We start from the raw sequence: 21676 nt of genomic DNA, 5'->3' as shown, positions 1-21676 counted from the left end.
AGTGAAATTCATGTTTAAACTTCTTTTCTTGTTTCATGAACACACTTGTTAGTTGTATATTCGTAAACGTGTAGAAACGTGAATTACAACATGATAATTATTGTTGTCCAGAACAATATTAATTTATTTATTTGTGTATTTAATCAGTGCGGAAAACGAAACAATCTCGTCCAATCGTTGAGATACAGTAATTTAATAAGGGAAATACGAACTAATTAATTAGTTATGAATAATAAATCCCTACTTATTACACGTTGTGCGTCGTTAATTCGATTTTTATTTGTCATTTTCGCTGAGAATTGTATATTTTTCCTTGTTCGTCATTGTAGAATAATGACGTATGAGAACGCTGCATGGTAATTAAAAACGTTTACGTCCGACTGCATTTGCGAACCAATAATTAGGTAATTAGTCAGTACTCGCAACAGAGTAAGCACTCGCGGAAAAGTCCCATCATTCAAGCCTTCGAGGAGCAGCGCCGAGAAAAAAAAAACTCGGTTAAAACACTAAATTATGGACCATTTACTTTAATTTGCACTGTTGATTAATTCAGTAAATATGAAATATTGAAAAAAAACACACTATGATTTGTGCACTGTTTAATTTGTAAATTGCATATTTGCTGATTTTTATGTTGTTTTAATGAGCGATCGCTAAAATTTAACGCGCATCATGTTGATTCATAAAATATAGCTATAAATTTTCATTGGCGCCATCTCCTATTCTTAGCGACACCTCCTTGGCATTGGCTCCATCTCTTTTTGAAAAATGCAAAATTATCAATAAGATCGGCAAGAAGCCGATGTTTTTGTGCATACATTAACGTGTACATGTTCAAAGCAATCGTTTTATGTAATTAGCGATTTAATTGACTGGGAATGTTCTCGTCATACATGCAAAATACATCGATTTGCTTTTAAAAACTCTACCACGCCACATCTTATAAAGGTTCTCACGTTTCCAAATGGGTTGTGAATGAATGTTGATGTGTATTTTGTGGATGAATTAATCTTCGCTGAAAAGCACTACATTGCCGACTTTTAAAATAATGAGAAACATGCTGAAAAAAGACATCTAAAAACCTACTCAGCCTGTAGAATTATCCGAGAAATTACAAAACATCCGAACCTGAGCGCCACATCGGAATAGCATTGGCTCATTTATTAATGCATCTCAAAAAAGACGTGGCGCCCGTGATTAACGATCGTGTTTAATGTCATTACATTACATTTGAGTTTTAAAGGTCCGTGATTTAAATCTAACAGTTTAAGGCATTTACTGACACACTTCGAAAAATGCCCAAATCCGTGACATAGTCCCTTTAAGCTAAATATTACCGATTTGTGTTAGCAACACTTTTCTGTTAACAAAAAATAAAAATAACGATTCACACTATGCATACATGTAGATCTACTCAAACGCCGCCATGTTGGTTATTTATACAGATCGGAAAGCTACCCGCACACACGATTGCCGTCCGGAAAACTGAACCTTATGTGCAAAATAAATGTGCATTTTTCAGATCAGTTTGTTTCCTAATCTTGCACAAGTAAGAAACATCGAAAGCATCCGAAATATTGTATTATAATAGTATGATAAGATGTAACATAAATATGGGTTACTTAATACATGTACTAATATAAAAGTTTTCCCGAGTGGCGTTTTTAACACATGATAATTTAATTGATGAGAGAACGAAACATTGTTCATAAACTTAATTGAGTCATTCAAATACGAGTACAATTCAATTATGCATGAAAATGCATCGGCTTTGTAACTAAACGTACATACAACTACCTTGCAGGTAAATAATTCGATTTGTTCCGAGGATATCAGGTCAATATCAGACCGGAATAATACATGAAAATAAGCGCTCCTGAAGAATTCATGAAATTAAGCAGATAAAATGATGCAAGTTAAATCTGGCTGAGATGTTATGTAAATAAAACTGTGCATCGCTAAATAGTTTGCAATTGTATAATACATGAAGCAAGTTTCATTTGTCATATTTTCCAATGTCTTACAACTGACTTGTTCTATAATATTCCGGTCAAGTTTTCATCCTCTGATATTTGTGTTTAGATGAATCCCTACTCATATCGTCTTTGAACAGCTTATGAAATAAACACAGTTACAATTACGCGTTAAATTCCATCTCGCAGGAATTTCAGGGTCAGTGCTCGGTCAGTAAATCGTCAGAGCAATACAGAATGCTCTATCGATAAACGCATAAGGTTAATAACACAATATTTCTTGCAAGATATAACATAACACGAAGTTTTGGGACAGAAATTAATGAACACCTATCCGTATATAGCATACCAAAGTCTGAGAAACAAATGGTAGTTTTATTTTATTGAGTTATTGCATACAATTAATCTTATTATTTTATCATATGTCGTTGCTATTATGACAGAAGCTGTACAATCACCCACTGTTGCTTTTTTACCCTCAATTTTAAAACGAACCTTTATCATGTATCGTCAAATTGGAAATCGCCTGACAAGTATCGTTTGTTCGATAATAATGTGAAACAGTAGTTGCACACGTGTCGTCAAGTCACATGGTCACGAATGTTGCTATCTTTGCCCAGAGGCATATGGACGTGTTAAAGGTAACGAGGCCGGAGGGCAGTGTGCCGGTGGTCAACTTTAACATTTAGTTTAAAAGTTTTTCATTTTCTTTTCATATTAGTAATTTCTTAGGTCTTCGTGATATATACCATTAGATCTATTCACAACTCGGGGATAGTGCAACACAAACACTATTGCTCCTGTATACGTAGACCAATTGAAGCATACGAGTCTTAAAAAATGAAACCCCGATAGTTATAATTATGTACCAACATAATAATAATCATCATCATTATCATCATTATGTTGGATTCTAGGTCGTGTTTGTAAAAACACTAGGTCACCAGATTAAATATTACAAAAACATCATATCACTTATAAAGCCATATTAATGACTCAATCTTGATTAAAAATGGTCCAAAAGTTATTTTTGACAATACCGACGTCAATTTTAAATAACGGGTTTTGTGTCCGAAAACTAGGTCACCGGGTAAAATATTATATCACCAAAGAAGCCCAATGTATAATTGAATCTTCGCGGCAATATCTAAGCCTATTTCGAATGTAGGTTACGTGTGTCGAAAACTTTGTCACCAGATCAAGATTTGACAATTAGTTACCGCAGTATACAGAAAAGTACAAACAGTATAGGTCCCTGGTTTGCGTGAAACTCAGGGGTTTAAGAGCTATCATGGCCCTCGTGTTGTTTACAACTATTCATTTTCTAAACGGAATAAAATGGCATCATGGTAACCACTCAGCAGGACACAGGATATTTGACTTTTATTGATGGTCGTTTCCTTTGTACATGCCAGTAACAAAAACAACACATACATGCATACAACATTTTTGGTTTCAGTTTAATGAATAAGTTATAATGAATAAGTTATACCAGTAAATTGCATAAATGAATGCTACATTAAAACAGACACGTCACCTTAAAAAAGAGGACGGAATCAAAGCATATACAGAAAATAAATAATAGATCTAAAAGACAACAGAATAAACATGGAGATTTTTTACATAAAACTTAACATGATAATTACATGTATAATGATGCCAAAATTATGTTAATTATACACATAAAAAGTATGATCGGACACTAAATAGTTCATAAATAAGGTGATATTTTTTAATGACACAGTTTGCTTGTTAATCATAAAAAGAATATTCAATACATGGTAATATTTAAACTAAAACATTAACCTTAGCATATGGTGTTAAATAAAATGTATGCAAGATATATATACAGGCCAGGTTACTGCCTGATATTTTTTAAATATATCAGCAAGGCTAAGAATAATATAACGGCAAGGCTTGCAGTTGATGAACCATTAACTAAACAGGCATTAACCTTTTTCTGTTTATCATAACTCTATGTCCACATTTTAAAAGAAATAATAAAGAAAACGATAGGAAGCGCCCCTTTTAGCTGGAATAAATATGATTTTTCACATTTGACGTTTTAATAATGACATCTTGAGCACTTTCGCTTAACACTTGAAAAATAAGTTTTTTGCGTTTTTGTGGCTTTTTGTTTATAAAATAGATTACATAATGGTATCAAATTGTTTGTTTTGTTGAATCCAATTTTACTTCACTAAAAATGATGACTTTATAGTTCATTCCAAATAATATGACATACCTAAAAATATCGACTGATATAATGCCTGTTAAACTGATAAAAAATATATCAGGCAGCACTATATCAGGTAGACATCAATGTAATTAAGCCATTATTCAAACACACAACAGTACTAAATACTGCTTTTCCATATCTTAACAAAATGTTGTAATTGTCCATTTAAAACTAAGGTAACTGCCGAAAAATACAACAAAAATATGTGGCAAGATTTCATATTCAGTTATCATAGGATAATCACTACATTCCATTAATAAACACTGACAGGGCAGTCCAAAAGACAGCTATATCTAAAGTTGTGATCCTTTTGTCATTCAATTGCGACCTTAACCTAAAGGTTGCATGACTGACAAACTTCTTCGACACAAACATCACCCTTTAAGTGTTACCTTAACCTGGCATAAAATGGCCCATACCTCCTGCCCATTATGTTTAGTTGTTAGCAACCTTTACATTTGAACCATGTCCCTTGAAAATCTTTAAAATGGTATAGGAGTAGAAGCACAAACATGAAATGGAAGCTCCAAAATTTGACCTTTATGTGTGACTTTAACATAACCAACTCATGCATTCTCAAAATCAACATAATAACCTTAACATTTAAGTCAAATTGCATGAAAATCCTACAAAATGTATATGATATATGGAGAGGACGAAAAATATTACTTTCAGACAAATAGACCAAATGAATGTATATAATCTCCCTGTTGCCTCAAAGCAAATCTTTGAAAACAAATTAAACAACGTGTTTCTTAAAATGCTGCTGACTAAAGTTCAATACCATATTAAGTACAAATACTTTTAAACAGAAATCCAATTTATATTATTGGTCAAATCAAATTTACATGATAACAGATTGAAAGCTACCAATATAGTTGAAACAAAACAATGATTGTTTCAATTCATGTACATGTTGATTGGCGAATTTGATTTATTAAATTTGAAGCTTGATGCTACCAATATAAAAAACAGGTATAAACTTAAACAATATTAATAAAGTCTGAACTCAATCCCAAGATAATATTTCAACCAATGAGTTTGTTTCTGTGTTGTTGTTTTTTTTCATTTAAGAACCATATTTAAAAACAAAAACAAAACAAGAGATGTGTTTGTCAGAAACACAATGCCCCCTAATGCGCCGCTTTGAATTTTTTTGTTTGACCTTTGACCTTGAAGGATGACCTTGACCTTGCACCACTCAAAATGTGCAGCTCCATGAGATACACATGCATGCCAAATATCAAGTTGCTAGGTTCAATATTTCAAAAGTTATCTCAAAACATTAACCAAGATTAAAGTTTTGGGACAGAATGACAGACAGACAGACAGACACACAGGCCAAAACCAATATGCCCCCGATCGAATAAAAACACTGAAACTGCTTATGAAAATAAAAGAACACACATATACAATAGTTAAATCAATTCCTGCTGTAGTGAAATATCATAATGCATATATTATTGAAGTGTAAAAAACAAATTCACAGACAAAAGAATGCAACAATGAAAAACTATTAAATATCATCCAAAACCAGAAAATGTAAGGAGAAGATTAATAAGAATAAATAAACTGAGACAACTGGCAATACTGATGATAAATTATATCAAATTTAAAGAAGAAGAAGAAATATTGACGACCACTGAACAGTTATATCATGCTTACTGCAAGCAGACTCGTCCATGACTACATGTGGGCTCAAAGATAAAGAGAAAAAGTTTTGTGAAACATATTTATTGGCACAGATGGAAACAAGATATGTGTTTGTCAGAAACACAATGCCCCCTACTGCGCCTCTTTGAAGCCATATAGTTGACCTTTGACCTTGAAGGGTGACCTTGACCTTTCACCACTCAAAATGTGCAGCTGAATGAGATACACATGCATGCCAAATATCAAGTTGATATTTTCAATATTGCAAAAGTTATGGGCAGTGTTTAAGTTTTCGGACGGACGGACAGACAGACTGATTGACAGACGGACGGACTGACGGACAGTTAAACTGCTGTATGCCACCCTACCGGGGGCATAAAAAACAACAAAGAATTAAATATCAAATCAACCCAGGTAGTTTTCTATATTTGAAGACGAAAGGACATACCAGTACACAGTTTTGCTAAGATCTTGAAGACAATAAGCATTATTGTTGTCTCTATTGATATCAAATAATTTCTTGTTCATTTAGAAAGACCTGTCAACCAAATTCTACCAGCAATTTGCTAAGCATCTGCTGAGGCATTTCTACTCCTCCTGTATTTGCATAGACACAACATAATTCATTTGAATCCTATTAGATGATTGAAGTGCAACTTACCGCCCATTCATATTTTTAGAAACACAATAACACAATTCAAACAATTCAATACTGTTTTAGTGTAATTTGGGACAATCATCCAACCAGTTTTGTAATAACGAGGGTCAAAGGCCCTATGGCACTCACATGAGAAATAAAGAAACTTAATTCGGCTGAAATATCATTAAAACAAATTTTCCAAGCATGTCTCATGATGAATTGTTAAAACAAGGCCGGAGGTCCACAGTCGCTCAACTGAGCTTTCAGGGAACTGAACTGCTCTCAGCAACTTTTAGCTGTTTCTGATACTATTTTCAAACTTAGACAAAATATCAACTAGAGAGTTAACAAGGTTTTACTATATCCATATAAGGCCCCTGGCAGACATGTTTTTCAACGGACTAGAAGCATTTTTCAAACTCAACCAAGATATTATTAAAATAAATATGAGATTGCTCATAAGGTTTTACTATTGCCATATAAGGAAAACTGCCCTTCCTCCTGGCCATGTCTTTCAATAGAAGAGGACCATTTTTAAACTTGGCTCAGATATCATTGGAACACATGTTCTGGCCAAGTTTCATGATGATTTGGCAAAAAAGTGTGACTTCTAGAGAATTGACGAGGTTTTATTATAGCCTTATAAGGAAAACTGCCCAAGATCTTGGCTGCCATGTTTTTCAACTGACCACAACCATTTTCCAATGCAGCTGGGGTATGATGATAACAAGTATTCTAATAACAATTCATGGAAACTTGGATAAAATATTACTAGAGTTTTCACAAGGTTTTACAATAGCCAAACAAGAGCTGTCACCATAGGATGACTTGTGTCCCCTTTACACGCTTGATAGAAGTTATGGGCTTTTTTCGAAACCTAAATGCAGATTTCGAAACCTAAACGCGGACCCTAAGTTCAAGGTCAAGGTCACAGGGGTCAAACTTTGTGTGCGTATGGAAAGGCCTTGTCCATATACACATGCATAACAAATATGAAGGTTATATCTCAAGGGACATAGAAGTTATGAACATTTTTCAAAACCTAAACGCAGATTTCGAAAACTAAACGCGAAACCATAACTTCAAGGTCAAGGTCACAGGGGTTAACATTTTTGTGCGTACGGAAAGGCCTTGTTCATATATACATGCATACCAAATATGAAAGTTATATCTCAAGGGACAAAGGAGTTATGAGCATTTTTCTAAACCTAAACGCAGATTTCGAAACCTAAACGCAGAACCTAAGTTCAAGGTCAAGGTCACAGGGGTAAAATTTTGTGTGCGTAAGGAAAAGCCTTGTTCATATACACATGCATACCAAATATGAAGGTTATATCTCAAGGGACATAGAGGTTACAATGTATGAGCATTTTACGAAATCTAAACGCAGATTTCGAAACCTAAACGCGGACCCTAAGTTCAAGGTCAAGGTAACAGGGGTCAAAATTTTTGTGGGCATGGAAAGGCCTTTTCCATATACACATTCATACCAAATATGAAGGTTATATCTCAAGGGATATAGAAGTTATGAGCATTTTTCGAAACCTTAACGCAATGTGTGACGGAAAGACAGACAGATGGACAAACAGTTGGACAGACGGACAGTCTGATCACTATATGCCCCTTTTTCTTCGAAAGCGGGCATAAAAAAGAGAAAACTGACCAAGCCCTTGCCGTCCATGTTTTTGAATGGAACAAAACCATTTTCTAACTCCGTCGAAATATTGTTCAAACAGATGTTGTGAGCAAGTTTCATAATTATTCAGCAATAACTGTGACTTTTATACTGTTAACAAGCTTTCTCTTTATATTGACCTACACACATGACCTAGTTTTTAACCCTACACAACAATTTGGCATTAACTGTGGCCTCTTAAGCCTTCACTGGGTAAATGTTGAGGACTTCAAATGCAGGACTGATGACAAAAGACGACCACAAAACCATACCATGAGAATTTTGTGCTCTGGTGAGCTTGAAGACACAGGTGTACAAATGTGTGTCAACAAAAATGTATGTGCTATAGAATATTATATCTTCTGGTGATGTTAAGAGAATCCCATATTTGACAATATTGAAGATTAATATAAGCACATGTCAGCATTATTCTTTTATATGTATGCAATGGAAACATATCCAAAATAATGACACAACGATGGTCCAGCCTTAACATATTTTGTACTTAGGACACACATATATGCAAATACAAAAACTAAACCAACTGAAAAATAACATATTTGTTTGCTACACGTTTTATGACCACAAACTAATACCATTTGTTTTTATATCACATATTAAGGAAAATCATCCTATTTTTATCTTCAGGTGTTGCTACAATAGTTACCCATGGCAACGGTCATGTAGAGGTCAACTGGAGGTCATGAATGCTAACACTTCAGTAAGTTATTAATGATCATCCTCTGTTTACCTGGTAACTGTTTCATCTCCAGTAGAAAATCTGAGCTATCTGAAACAGATCTTGCAACTGAGAGTGTAACCCTTTACCACTAAGATACTGTAAAACCATTAAATTTCGTGTGGTACAAATTTTCGTGGATTTCGTTGTTCCGCTGAACCACAAATTCAAGTAACAACGATTATTTTTACATTTTCAATCCGAAATCGGTCCTTTCCGAATGTCATTGCCGACATTCTCTATCGTTTTCGGTTATCTGAGATATTTGATTGAGATATGCTAGGTAATACAATATGTTGTTTTCTTGATAAGCGTTTGGGTAATAATACTTTTTAAATCAACACGGAATTTAAACTGTACATCAACGATTGTTCTCTTTTACGTGACGTCATCAAATTAACCGTTTGCAGATTTATCACATATGTCAATTAGTGCCAATTAAAGTTAAAAGAGACATAACGGTTTTCACACATGTATTTTGGGGACCTTATTACTCAATTGTTACTACTAGGGAACCGATTGAGCAGAGAATTGCACATATTGTCAAAACAACATTGATGGCAATTAGCGAGCGGGGACCCACAAGATCGCCGCTTATTCGCTCTAATCGACAATTATTGTAAACACTTTCATGCTTCAGTGCACATTAATCATAAGCCTTGCTGTCAACACAAATTAGCAGATTACTAGTATTATTCGTTATTACTCTGGTTGTTTTAAGAAAAGTTTAATTATTATGACTGTCAATCTTCCCCGAAAATTTGAAATACACGAAAATACGTGTCAACAAATTAGTTGTTTTTTATTAAACCACGAAATTTCATACCGACGAATTTCTATACGTTTACAGTACGTTATTTGATGCATTTGAAATCCCTTAGAAAGTTACATTTAATTTAAGACCTTTCTTACTAAATTCAAGTTTTCAAGGCTTCATTTCCAACCCTAAGTTACTGATGAGCAGCAAACAGCATAAAACCTGAACAGACTGCGAGTTACTCGCAGGCTGTTCTGGTTTTATGCTGATTGCAAAAGCCATTTTCACTTTGCTTCTTATGGCAGACAAGTTTAAACGGCGATTTCAACTAAAGGACTTTACCATGTTTAGACTTGTTAAGGCAATGCAGTTGACTCTGTAAACTGGTAAGAGATACAACTGGTTAATGATATGATACACACATAAACCATGAGAGATACAACTGGTTAATGATATGATATACACATAAACCATGTTTACAGATAACAAAAATATTAATTTGTTTAATACAAAAATAATCTAATAATGTCAACAAAAAGTAAAAACAAAATATGCCTGAAGGAAACAAATAATATTTCTTAATTAATACTTGACAACCTTTGGTCATACAATGTGTTATGTGTACTCTACACACAAAAGACATAACCATTACTTACTTGATTTTTGAAGTGTGTTAAGGAAGTTTGTAAAAACACTTCCAAATGCTGACTGACTCTGAAATTTGAATAGCAAACTTTACATGCAAATAAACGTTTAGTGAAATTTAACCTACAAATTAAGCTTCCTACAGATAAAAGCTATGATGAAAGGATATTTTGGTGGAACATCTTGGTAACATAATGGTAACTAGTGACTTGGTAATATACCATTAACAAGCTAAATCAAATCCTTTATATTATGGTTTATTCAAAACCTATAGAGGTATTTAACAATTAAAAAGAAAAAAACCCACCGACTCTTGTCCTCCAACCCCTCCCACTCACCTCATCCTCATCATCCCAGCTGTCCCAGTCTGAGGAGCTCTCCTCCTCCTCGCTGTCTGACCCTCCTCCTCCACGTGGTGTGCTGCCCCCATCCCCACCCTCCCGGGCCCCACTCTGATGACTAAGGGAGCTCAGCCGACCTGTTAGGCTGCCACTGTTGTTACTGGTGTTCAAGGTCAAACTCTCTGGAAACCTGGAGCCTGGGGAACCTATAAAAACATGACTTTGTAAGGTGTGCCTATTTTCCACAGCAGAATTATGATGTCAAAAATCTACATTCACAAGATGTTTTATCTCGGGTTATTTTTTTGTATTATTAAACATCACATTGCTTTTCAGTATCATTGGATTGTCATTAATTTGTGTTGATTTTATAGATAACCATATCCACAAATTCCAGATTCCAACAAAGAATCATTACTAATTATTAATTTTTTTAAGACAAAATTACCGTAGGCACAAAAGAAATTTGTGCACAGGCACCTACTGTGTTTGTTTTGCACTCCAGATTTAACTACTATGAGTGAATTATACAGCATTTCCAATAAAACACTAATGAATTGAAGCTGAATAAAACAAGAGCACCGCCTTGCGGGTGCAGACCGCTCATCTATTTTTCTTTTTAAAGGTGTAGGGACCTATCTCAATTTCAAACACAAAGGAGGAAAGGGTGGAGAGGGGTGTATAGTGTGGGGGTGTGGTCATTTATTACATTATCTTCCCAAAATGACAAAAAAAAAAGCAAAAAAAAAGTTTTTTTTTTGTTGGGGGGGGGGATTCTTGGGTGGGATGGTTGGACAGTATTTCAAAATAAAACAAGAGCACCGCCTTGCCGGTGCAGACCGCTCATCTATTTTTCTTTTTAAAGGTGAAGGGAACTATCTCAATACTTCAATCAAAAAAGATGGATGGGTGGAGTGGAGAGGGGTGTATAGTGTGGGGGTGTGGTCATTTATTACATTATCTTCCAAAAATAAGAAATAAAAATGCAAAAACAAAATAAAAATATAGGGGGGGGGGGGGGGGGGGGGGGGGGGGTTCATGGGTAGGATAGTTGTAGGTCTTTCAAAAATAAAATAATAAAAATAAATATTTTTGTTTTTTAACCATGTTTCCAAAACAAGAGGGCCATGGTGGCCCTGTATCGCTCCACTTTTTTTATGCGAAAAAAGCGTGCAATGCGCATGGGTTGAAATGTACTCAAGCATGTGACTTTCTCTTTCTATCACTCATCCCACTGGGCGCTTAAAGTTGGAAGGTTGAGCATTTTTTATATATACGTTACTACAGTGTTAAATAAACAGACTAAAAAGTCCGGGAATTGTTGCACAGGTTCTTTGCTTATAACGTAGTCGTAGGTACATTTATCTCTCCAAAAGATATTGTCGTTCTTTCTATTTCACATATTTTTAGATGCTGAAGATCAAATCTACGCATGTTCTACAAGATAAATGAAAGTTCCTTCATTCAATCATGAATCTTTTTCCAAAATTCCAAAAAGTGTTTGTAGGTTTCAAAGTTTCTGTTACTTATATAGTTCATGACATATGCAAAATACCTAATGACGTAGATCACCTGAACTTTACTTCATTCTTGAGGCATTAGTGAGTGTAGCAGGATTGTTAACGTGGTGAAGAAATTGTTAATTGTAAAAAGAAGATATTTGCCTGAGGAAACATAAAGTTACGAGTTTTTCAGGTTCATGAGGTGCCGAAAGGCAGTAGGAATGATAACTTTGTAGAGGTTGTGTGTTAAACAAAGTAAATGTTTATGAGACAAAAAATTGAATTATAATTCATCAAGATGTTGCGATCATGGCAACACTACTTGCATATGGCGTGAGGTTTAAAGAGATATCATGACAAACAATTAGCTTGACCTAACTTTCCTTTACTTTTTCCATCTGACATTGGTTAGCTGTCATGTTTGTTTTTGAAAAATACTAGGATTGCCATATATTGAAATAAGGTATCTGACCTATTCTCTGATAGGTTGCAAGTAATAGACTTAGCGGCAGTCAGTTATAAACAAGGGGATTGTTCACGGCATAGGTAAAATATACTTTTAATAGATACATCTTTTTTAAGTTGGAGTCTTCTTACTTTTTTGCTACTGAATATTAAAATCACTTAATTTCATTGTAACAATTTGTTGTATAGTTTATCTTGAAAAAAAATATTTTTTGCAATCTGTTTATAAATCATAAAATGATGTCATTCAAATATTTTTTTTGATAAATAGGGCCTATAAAAAAAAAAGAATTTTGAGAATGTTAACATATAACAATAATACTAACCATTTCGTGAAACAAACAAAATAATACATTTTTTTTATATAAAATGTTATATACAAACAAGGTTAATGGACTAAATAAAACTTGAGTGTTCTTCTTGTGTTAATATCTTTCAATATCACACTCAATTTCAATGCTATTTCAATTAACTAAACAGCGTGAAAAACATAATAAAGCAGAATATGCATATGCATACACAGATCCACTATCATATAAATCAAATCATGTTTGTCTATTTCCATGTTCGAAAGATCCTCTTCTAAATTGTTTTACTTCGCGAGTAGACTGAACTCCCAATTTGCAAACAGAAACACAAATTCACTATATACGAAAAACCAAACACATTTTATGAAACCCATTTTATTTGGAAGATTGGTTGTATGACTGTGCCTGTTTGACAGTCCTGTTTGAGTGTCTGTGTGACCGTGCCTGTGTGACTGTGCCTGTGTTACTATGGTTGCGTGACCGTGGTTGTGTGACCATGCCTGAGTGACCATGCCTGTGTGACCGTGGTTGTGTGACTGTGCCAGTGTGACCGTGGTTGTGGGACCATGCCTGTGTGAACATGGTAGTTTGACAGTGTTTTACCATGTCTGTGCAACCGTGGTTGTTTGACCATGCCTGTGTGACCGTGGTTGTGTGACCGTGCCTGTGTGAACACGGTTGTGTGACCGTGGTTGTGTGACTGTGCCTGTGTGACCGTGTTTGTGTGGCTGTGCCTGTGTGACAGTGCCTTTGTGACCGTGGTTATGGGAATGTGCCTGTGTGGCCATGGTTGTTTGACCGTGGTTGTGTGACTATGCCTGTGCGACCGTGACTGTGCGACCGTGGTTGTGGGACTGTGCCTATGACCGTGCCTGTGTGACCCTGGTTGTGTGACCCTAGTTGTGTGACCATGCCTGTGTGACCATGGTTGTTTGACCATGCCTGTGTGACTGTGCCTGTTTGACCATGCCTGTGTGACTGTGGTTGTTTGACCATGCCTGTGTGACCGTGCCTGTGGGACCGTGACCGTGTTTGTGTGACCATGCCTGTGTGGCCGTGCCTGTGTTACCATGCCTGACTGACCAACCTGTGTGACCATGGTTGTTTGACCATCCCTGTGTGACTGTGCCTGTTTGACCGTGCCTGTGTGACTGTGGTTGTTTGACCATGCCTGTGTGACCGTGCCTGTGTGACAGTGACCGTGGTTGTTTGACCATGCCTGTGTGACTGTGCCTGTGTGACCGTGGTTGTTTGACCATGCCTGTGTGACTGTTCCTGTGTGACCGTGGTTGTTTGACCATGCCTGTGTGACAGTGCTTGTAAGTGAATGTGTGTGCTCTACCAACTGAGCAGTGAAGCTTCTACAGACCGGTGCTCTACCAACTGAGCTAATGAGGCTTCTGTAGAGTGTTGTTCGAAACATTTATTTATCTTTAACATTTTATCATAGGAATATACAATTAAAAATATGTTGAGAAGAGTATTTGAACCCATACCTGAAATTTCCTAAGCCTCTCAAGTTTGCTGCACTTACCACTGTGCTGTAGAGGCTTCTGCAGTTAGCTTCTCAAAACATTTATTTATCCTTACAAAACAATGTAACAGTTAACAATCAGATGGCTAATTTCTGAATTTATATCTTATTCAATATTATGGTAATTCCATAATCCCAATTTAATCTCCTTACAACCACCAATAACTGTGGTGCAGTGGATAGAGTAGTGGTTAACAAAGCTGATAGGCATGAGTTCAAATGTAGATTAAATGAACTTTAACTTTTCACAATTTTTTAATGAAGTTTTTTACAAATTTTCCGTCTTCATTTTAATAAGGGTGGGACCAGTGTTTGGTAGGTCGATCATTTCTTATTTGATATTCAATTCCTAATTACTCCTCCAGCCTCTGGTAGATATGTATAGTGATGTCAAAAAAGCGCTTCATACACACCTGATTGGTGTATACTGTTTGGGCTGTCCAGTTTGGATGCTGGATTTTACTTTCTACACCCATTATAAACATGATACATAAATTACTATATTTGAGTGTTAAATACTATGTTTTGTGTTCATGAACCTCTTTTTAAATGATGTGTAAATTGTTTGTGTTTATTTATGCCATAAAATAGTTTATGTTGCTAATATTACCGATTAAAATACCGCCTGGATTCGGGGCGGCATGTTTCTATGAAAAATCTTGTTACCAGTTGCAACTCCCAGTGACACGCAGGGTCAATAGCTGTGAGTTGGATAATTGCAACTAGTACTACCTCTAGTTAATATTAACAGACTCCAAGAGCCTTAGATAATTTGTGCCATGATGGCTCTGGGAGTCCATAATTATATACCCCTTCATAAAGACAACCGCAGTTCTCTGCAGCTGATCATTGCACATTCCTAATCAGACGTCTTTGGTGAAAAATTAAGAAAAATGATGAACAAACTTCAAAAAACAATTAAATTTACCTGAATGACACCATCGGAGGTTATCCTTTTCAAGCAACTAAACAACATGACAAAGTTTCAACACACTATTCCTGTTGACATTTTTATGCCCCCTTTCGAAGAAAAGGGGGCATATAGTGATCGGACTGTCCGTCTGTCTGTCCGTTTGTCTGTCTTTCCGTCACGCTTTCCGTTTAGGTTTCGAAAATGCTCATAACTTCTATGTCCCTTGAGATATAACCTTCATATTTGGTATGCATGTGTATTTGGACAAGGCCTTTCCATACGCACACAAAAATTACCCCTGTGACCTTGACCATGAACATAGGGTCCGCGTTTAGGTTTCGAAATCTGTGTTTAGGTTTCGAAAAATGCTCATTACTTCTATGTCCCTTGAGATATAACCTTCATATTTGGTATGCATGTGTATATGGACAAGGCCTTTCCATACGCACAATTTTTTTTACCCCTGTGACCCTGACCTTGAACTTAGGGTCTGCGTTTAGGTTTCAAAATCTGCGTTTAGGTTTCGAAAAATGCTCATAACTTCTACGTCCCTTGAGATATAACCTTCATATTTGGTATGCATGTGCATACGGACAAGGCCTTTCCATACGCACACAAATTTTGACCCCTGTGACCTTGACCTTGAACTTAGGGTCCGCGTTTAGGTTTCGTAATCAGCATTTAGGTTTCGAAAATGCTCATAACATCTATCAAGCGTTTATAGGGGGCATAAGTCATCCTATGGTGACTGCTCTTGTTATACTGAAATTAAGAACAGAGAAAATATTTAAAAAAAATTGTGGGTCAATGACTTCTCCTCATGAGAACTCATATATTTTAAAATCCTGGCATCATTTTGAATAAATTTGGGCAATAAGTACATTGTTCATTTTTTGTTAAAAATATTGTAAATTTGGAATAAAATTCAGGGATCTAGCTAGGCTCAAAATTTAGGGAGAATTGGTAACATCTTTGGGAGAAATGGTACATTTGCGTCATAGATTTTAGTTGTACGTATATAAGTGGTTTCTGTTCAGCGTTCAATCAACTCTTCTCAAGGGGGCATAAAAATGTCAACAGGAATAGTGTATTGAAACTTTGTCATGTTGTTTAGTTGCTTGAAAAGGATAACCTCCGATGGTATCATTCGGGTCAATTTAATTTGTTTTTGAAGTTAATTCATCATTTTCCTTAATTTTTCACCAAAGACGTCTGATTAGGAATGCGCAATGATCAGCTGCAGAGAACTGCGGTTGTCTTTATGAAGGGGTATATAATTATGAACTCCAAGAGCCATCATGGCACAAATTATCAAAGGCTCTGGGAGTCCGTTTATATTGACTAGAGGTAGCACTAGTTGCAATCATCCAACTCACAGCTATTGACCCTGCGTGTCACTGGGAGTTGCAACTGGTAACAAGATTTTTCATAGAAACATGCCGTCCCGAATCCAGGCGGTATTTTAATTGGTAATATTAGCAACATAAACTAGTTTATGGCATAAATAAACACAAACAATTTACACATCATTTAAAAAGAGGTTCATGAACACAAAACATAGTATTTAACACTCAAATATAGTAATTTATGTATCACGTTTATAATGGGTGTAGAAAGTAAAATCCAGCATCCAAACTGGACAGCCCAAACAGTATACACAAATCAGGTGTGTATGAAGTGCTTTTTTGACATCACTATACATAACTACCAGAGGCTGGAGGAGTAATTAGGCATTGAATATCAAATAAGAAATGATCCACCTACCAAACACTGGTCCCACCCTTATTAAAATGAAGACGGAAAATTTGTAAAAAACTTCATTAAAAATTATGAAAAGTTAAAGTTCATTCAATCTACATTTGAACTCATGCCTATCAGCTTTGTTAACCACTACTCTATCCACTGCACCACAGTTATTGGTGGTTGTAAGGGGATTAAATTGGGATTATGGAATTACCATAATATTGAATAAGATATAAATTCAGAAATTAGCCATGTGATTGTTTACTGTTACATTGTTTTGTAAGGATAAATAAATGTTTTGAGCAGCTAACTGCAGTAGCCTCTACAGCACAGTGGTAAGTGCAGTAAACTTGAGAGGCTTAGGCAATTTCAGGTATGGGTTCAAATACTGTTCTCAACATATTTTAAATTGTATATTCCTATGATAAATGTTAAAGATAAATAAATGTTTCGAACAACACTCTACAGAAGCCTCATTAGCTCAGTTGGTAGAGCACCGGTCTGTAGAAGCTTCACTGCTCAGTTGGTAGAGCACACACATTCACTTACAAGCACTGTCACACAGGCATGGTCAAACAACCACGGTCACACAGGCACAGTCACACAGGCATGGTCAAACAACCACGGTTGCACAGACATGGTCACACAGGCACAGTCACACAGGCAGTCACACAACCAGGGTCACACAGGCACGGTCATAGGCACGGTCGCACAGTCACTGTCGCATAGGCAGTCACACAACCCACATTCAAACAACCATGGCAACACAGGCACAGTCCCACAACCACGGTCACAAATGCACTGTCACACAGGCACAGCCACACAAACACGGTCACACAACCACGGTCCCACAACCATGGTCACACAGGCACGGTCCCACAACCACAGCCACAGCCACACAGGCACACTCACATAGGCATGGTAACACAACCACGGTCACACATGCACGGTCACGGTCACTCAGGCTTGGTCAGTCAGGCATGGTAACACAGGCACAGTCACACAGGCACAGCCACACAGGCATGGTCACACAACCACGGTCACGGTCACACAGGCACGGTCACACAGGCACGGTCACACAGGCACAGTCACACAACCATGGTCACACAGGCACAGTCGCACAGGCACAGTCCCACAACCACTGTCACACAGTCACGGTTTACACAACCATGGTCACCTCAGGCACAGTCAAACAACCACAGTCACACAGGCACGGTCACACAGGCACGGTCACACAGGCACAGTCACACAACCATGGTCACACAGGCACAGTCACACAGGCACAGTCCCACAACCACTGTCACACAACCAGGGTCACTCAGGCAACAGTCACACAGGCACTGTCCACACAACCACAGCCACACAGGCACAGTCCCACAACCACTGTCACACAACCAGGGTCACTCAGGCACGGTCACTCATGCATGGTCACACAACCACAGTCACACAGGCTCAGTCACACAACCAGGGTCACACAGGCACGGTCATAGGCACGGTCCCACAACCACGGTTCGCACAGTCCAGTCGCACAGGCACAGTACACAAACCACGGTCAAACAACCATGGCCACACAGGCACAGTCCCACAACCACGGTCACAAAGGCACTGTCACACAACCACGGTCACACATTCACGGTCACGGTCACTTAGGCATGGTCACACAGGCACAGCCCCACAGGCATGGTCACACAACCATGGTCACTGTCAAACAGGCACGGTCACACAGGCATGGTCACACAGGCACGGTCACACAACCATGGTTACACAGGCACGTGGGTCATCACAGGCATGGTCAAACAACCACCGGTCAAACAACCACCGGTCACACAACCACGGTCACACAACCACGGTCACACATGGGGGGGGGGGCATGGTCAACACAGGCACAGTCACACAGGCATGGTCAAACAGGCACAGTCCACACAACCCAGGGTCCACCAACTCACGGGCACAAAGGCACAGCCACCAACAAAACGGTGGCAACCAGGCACACAACCCTCACAGGTCAACACAACCATGGTCACACAGGCACGGTCCCACAAACACTGTCCGCACAGTCACGGTCACACAACCACGGTCACACAACCACAGCCACACAGGCATGGTCACACAACCACGGTCATGGTCCACTCAGGCATGGTCACACAGACACAGTCACACAACCATGGGTCACACAGACACAGTTTACACAACCATGGTCCACACAAACCAGTCACACAACAACGGTCACACAGGCACAGTCACACAACCATGGTCACTCAGGCACTCAAACAGGACTGTCAAACAGACACAGTCATACAACCAAGGTCCCACAGGCACGGTCACACAAACAACCTGTCAATAATATCAACTAGGTCAATAACTACAAACACAACATTAAACAACAGTTTATAACCAAGTGTGAAATGTGTACAGATAATTCAGTAGGTCATTAAAACATTTTCATATTACCATTATTTTGTATAAAAATGTGTACACAAAAGGTTTTAAAATATAATATAATGTTGCTGAATGCAATGTGATTTTTCGAAAAGAATTAAGTGCTTTTCTGACAAAAATTTAACATAAAATTCAGCCAAACTGGTATCTCAAGTCACACAAAAAAAAGCACACATATCCGCTTATTTAAAGTCAACATAAAATTGGCAAACAAGTTTTATTTTATAAAAAGATGATAATATTCTGTTTTCAAGTCTCCACTCTGTGCATTTATTTAAATGAATTACTTGTTCTTCACGAAATATGCATGAGTTTGAAAGATGACACATAATAGGTAGATTAAATTAGCTTTAATTTCAATGTTGGCAGGTCCAGGGCTTTTTTTCCTTCTGTGATAATGGCCGTTTTTCACAATTTTGGGAAATTTGCAACTCAAAATTTTCACAATATCAAGAAGTTTGCGACTCAATTTTTCACAATTTCATTAAAGTTTGGGACTCGTTTTTTCACAAAATGGGGGGGGGGTGCCAAGGCCGCTTCACAAAAACAGGAAAAAAAGCCTGAGGTCTACCTTACAGAAATGAAAAGCCGCTACCTTTTTTTGTAACCACAACTACTAGCCAGAAAGTAGCCAATAATTTGCGAGTGTTCCAAGTATGAAAGCAATATCTATGATACTTTAGGGGTAAAGTGGACCAAAACACAAAACTTAACCAAATTTTCAATTTTCTAAGTATAAAGGGCCCATAATTCCGTCCAAATGCCAGTCAGAGTTACATAACTTTGCCTGCACAGTCCCCATATAATAGTTAATAAGTGTTGCAAGTATGAAAGCAATAGCTTTGATACTGTAGGAATAAAGTGGACCTAAACACAAAACTTAACCAAAATTTTCAATTTTCTAAGTATAAAAAGGGCACATAATTCTGTCAAAATGCAAGCCAGAGTTATCTAACTTTGCCTGCCCAGTCTCCTCATGATAGTAAGTAAGTTTACCAAGTTTGAATGCAATAGCATTGATACTTTATGAGAAAAGTGGACCTAAATGCAAAACTTAACTGGACGCTGACGCCGACGCCAAGGTGATGACAATAGCTCATAACTTTAAAAAAAAAAAATAGATGAGCTAAAAAATGTTAACATTGTTAAAGCAGATTGGTCAGGAAAAGCGCAAATTGTTGTTCAGTATTCTTCATACCCTGTGTGTTTATTGGGTTTTTCAGGAATTTCGTTCTTGATCCACCAAAACAGGGCAGATTGAACAATACATTTTTATCAATATCAGATTGAAAGTGTTCCTTTTGCAGAAAAAGAAAAACATATTGATATGTCATAACAATTAATGACTTTATTGGCATGTGATTAACAGAGCCCATCTCTTGTAATGACTCCCTCGCCTAAATTACCGCAGAAACATGTTACAAACACATCAGCGTACAACCAAGGCAAATTTCCAAATATTTTTAATTTTAAAATTACAGAAATACAGATGTCTATAAACAGTGCATAAAAAAAAAACAACTTAATGTGTTAATAAAAACATAAATGAATTTGTAGTATATAGCAAGATTCATGTTTATATCTCTTTAATAATTTTTATGTCCCCCACAACTATAGTGGGGGACATATTGTTTTTGCCCTGTTTGTTGGTCTGTCTGTTGGTTGGTTTGTTTGCTCCAACTTAAACATTTTGCAATAACTTTGCTATATTGAAGATAGCAACTTAATATTTGGCATGCATGTCTATCTCATGAACCTGCACATTTTAATTGGTTAAAGGTCAAGGTCACCCTTCAAGGTCAAAAATAAAATCAAAGCGGCGCAGAAGGGGACATAGTGTTTCTGACAAACACATTTCTTGTTCAATTTGCTTTCCCATGTCCCCATCCCATACACCTATCCTGCATAGGTCAAAAATAAAATCAAAGCGGCGCAGAAGGGGACATAGTGTTCTGACAAACACATTTCTTGTTCAATTTGCTTTCCCATGTCCCCATCCCATACACCTATCCTGCATAGTTTTCAAACTCGATCCTTTGGAATAATCTTTATAATACTCCTGTGTGGTTACTGAACTTCGAAACCTCCAGTCAAAAGGAAATCACAATAC

The 21676-nt window shown here is 37.1% G+C and overlaps 1 protein-coding gene across 6 annotated transcripts in view; it reads right to left on the bottom strand.

Moving 5' to 3' along the window:
• Positions 1-3338: 3338 nt before the first annotated feature.
• LOC127845146 (uncharacterized) overlaps positions 3339-21676 on the bottom strand; it is a 226638-nt gene continuing 208300 nt past the window's right edge. For 3 of the 6 annotated variants that reach the window (XM_052375869.1, XM_052375873.1, XM_052375872.1), the window contains one exon: positions 3339-8970. In XM_052375869.1, coding sequence (XP_052231829.1) covers positions 8891-8970 — 80 coding nt within the window. In that variant the 3' untranslated portion in view covers positions 3339-8890. Of the gene's footprint in view, positions 8971-10332; positions 10391-10659; positions 10869-21676 lie in introns of all 6 variants that reach the window. The other 3 variants (XM_052375870.1, XM_052375871.1, XR_008033077.1) reach the window with 3 other exon arrangements.

Source organism: Dreissena polymorpha, chromosome 9 (genome assembly GCF_020536995.1).
Source record: "Dreissena polymorpha isolate Duluth1 chromosome 9, UMN_Dpol_1.0, whole genome shotgun sequence".
Classification (NCBI taxonomy): domain Eukaryota; kingdom Metazoa; phylum Mollusca; class Bivalvia; order Myida; family Dreissenidae; genus Dreissena; species Dreissena polymorpha.
The sequence above is the reverse complement of the archived record's forward strand: the minus strand, read 5'-3'. Positions and strand labels throughout refer to the sequence as shown.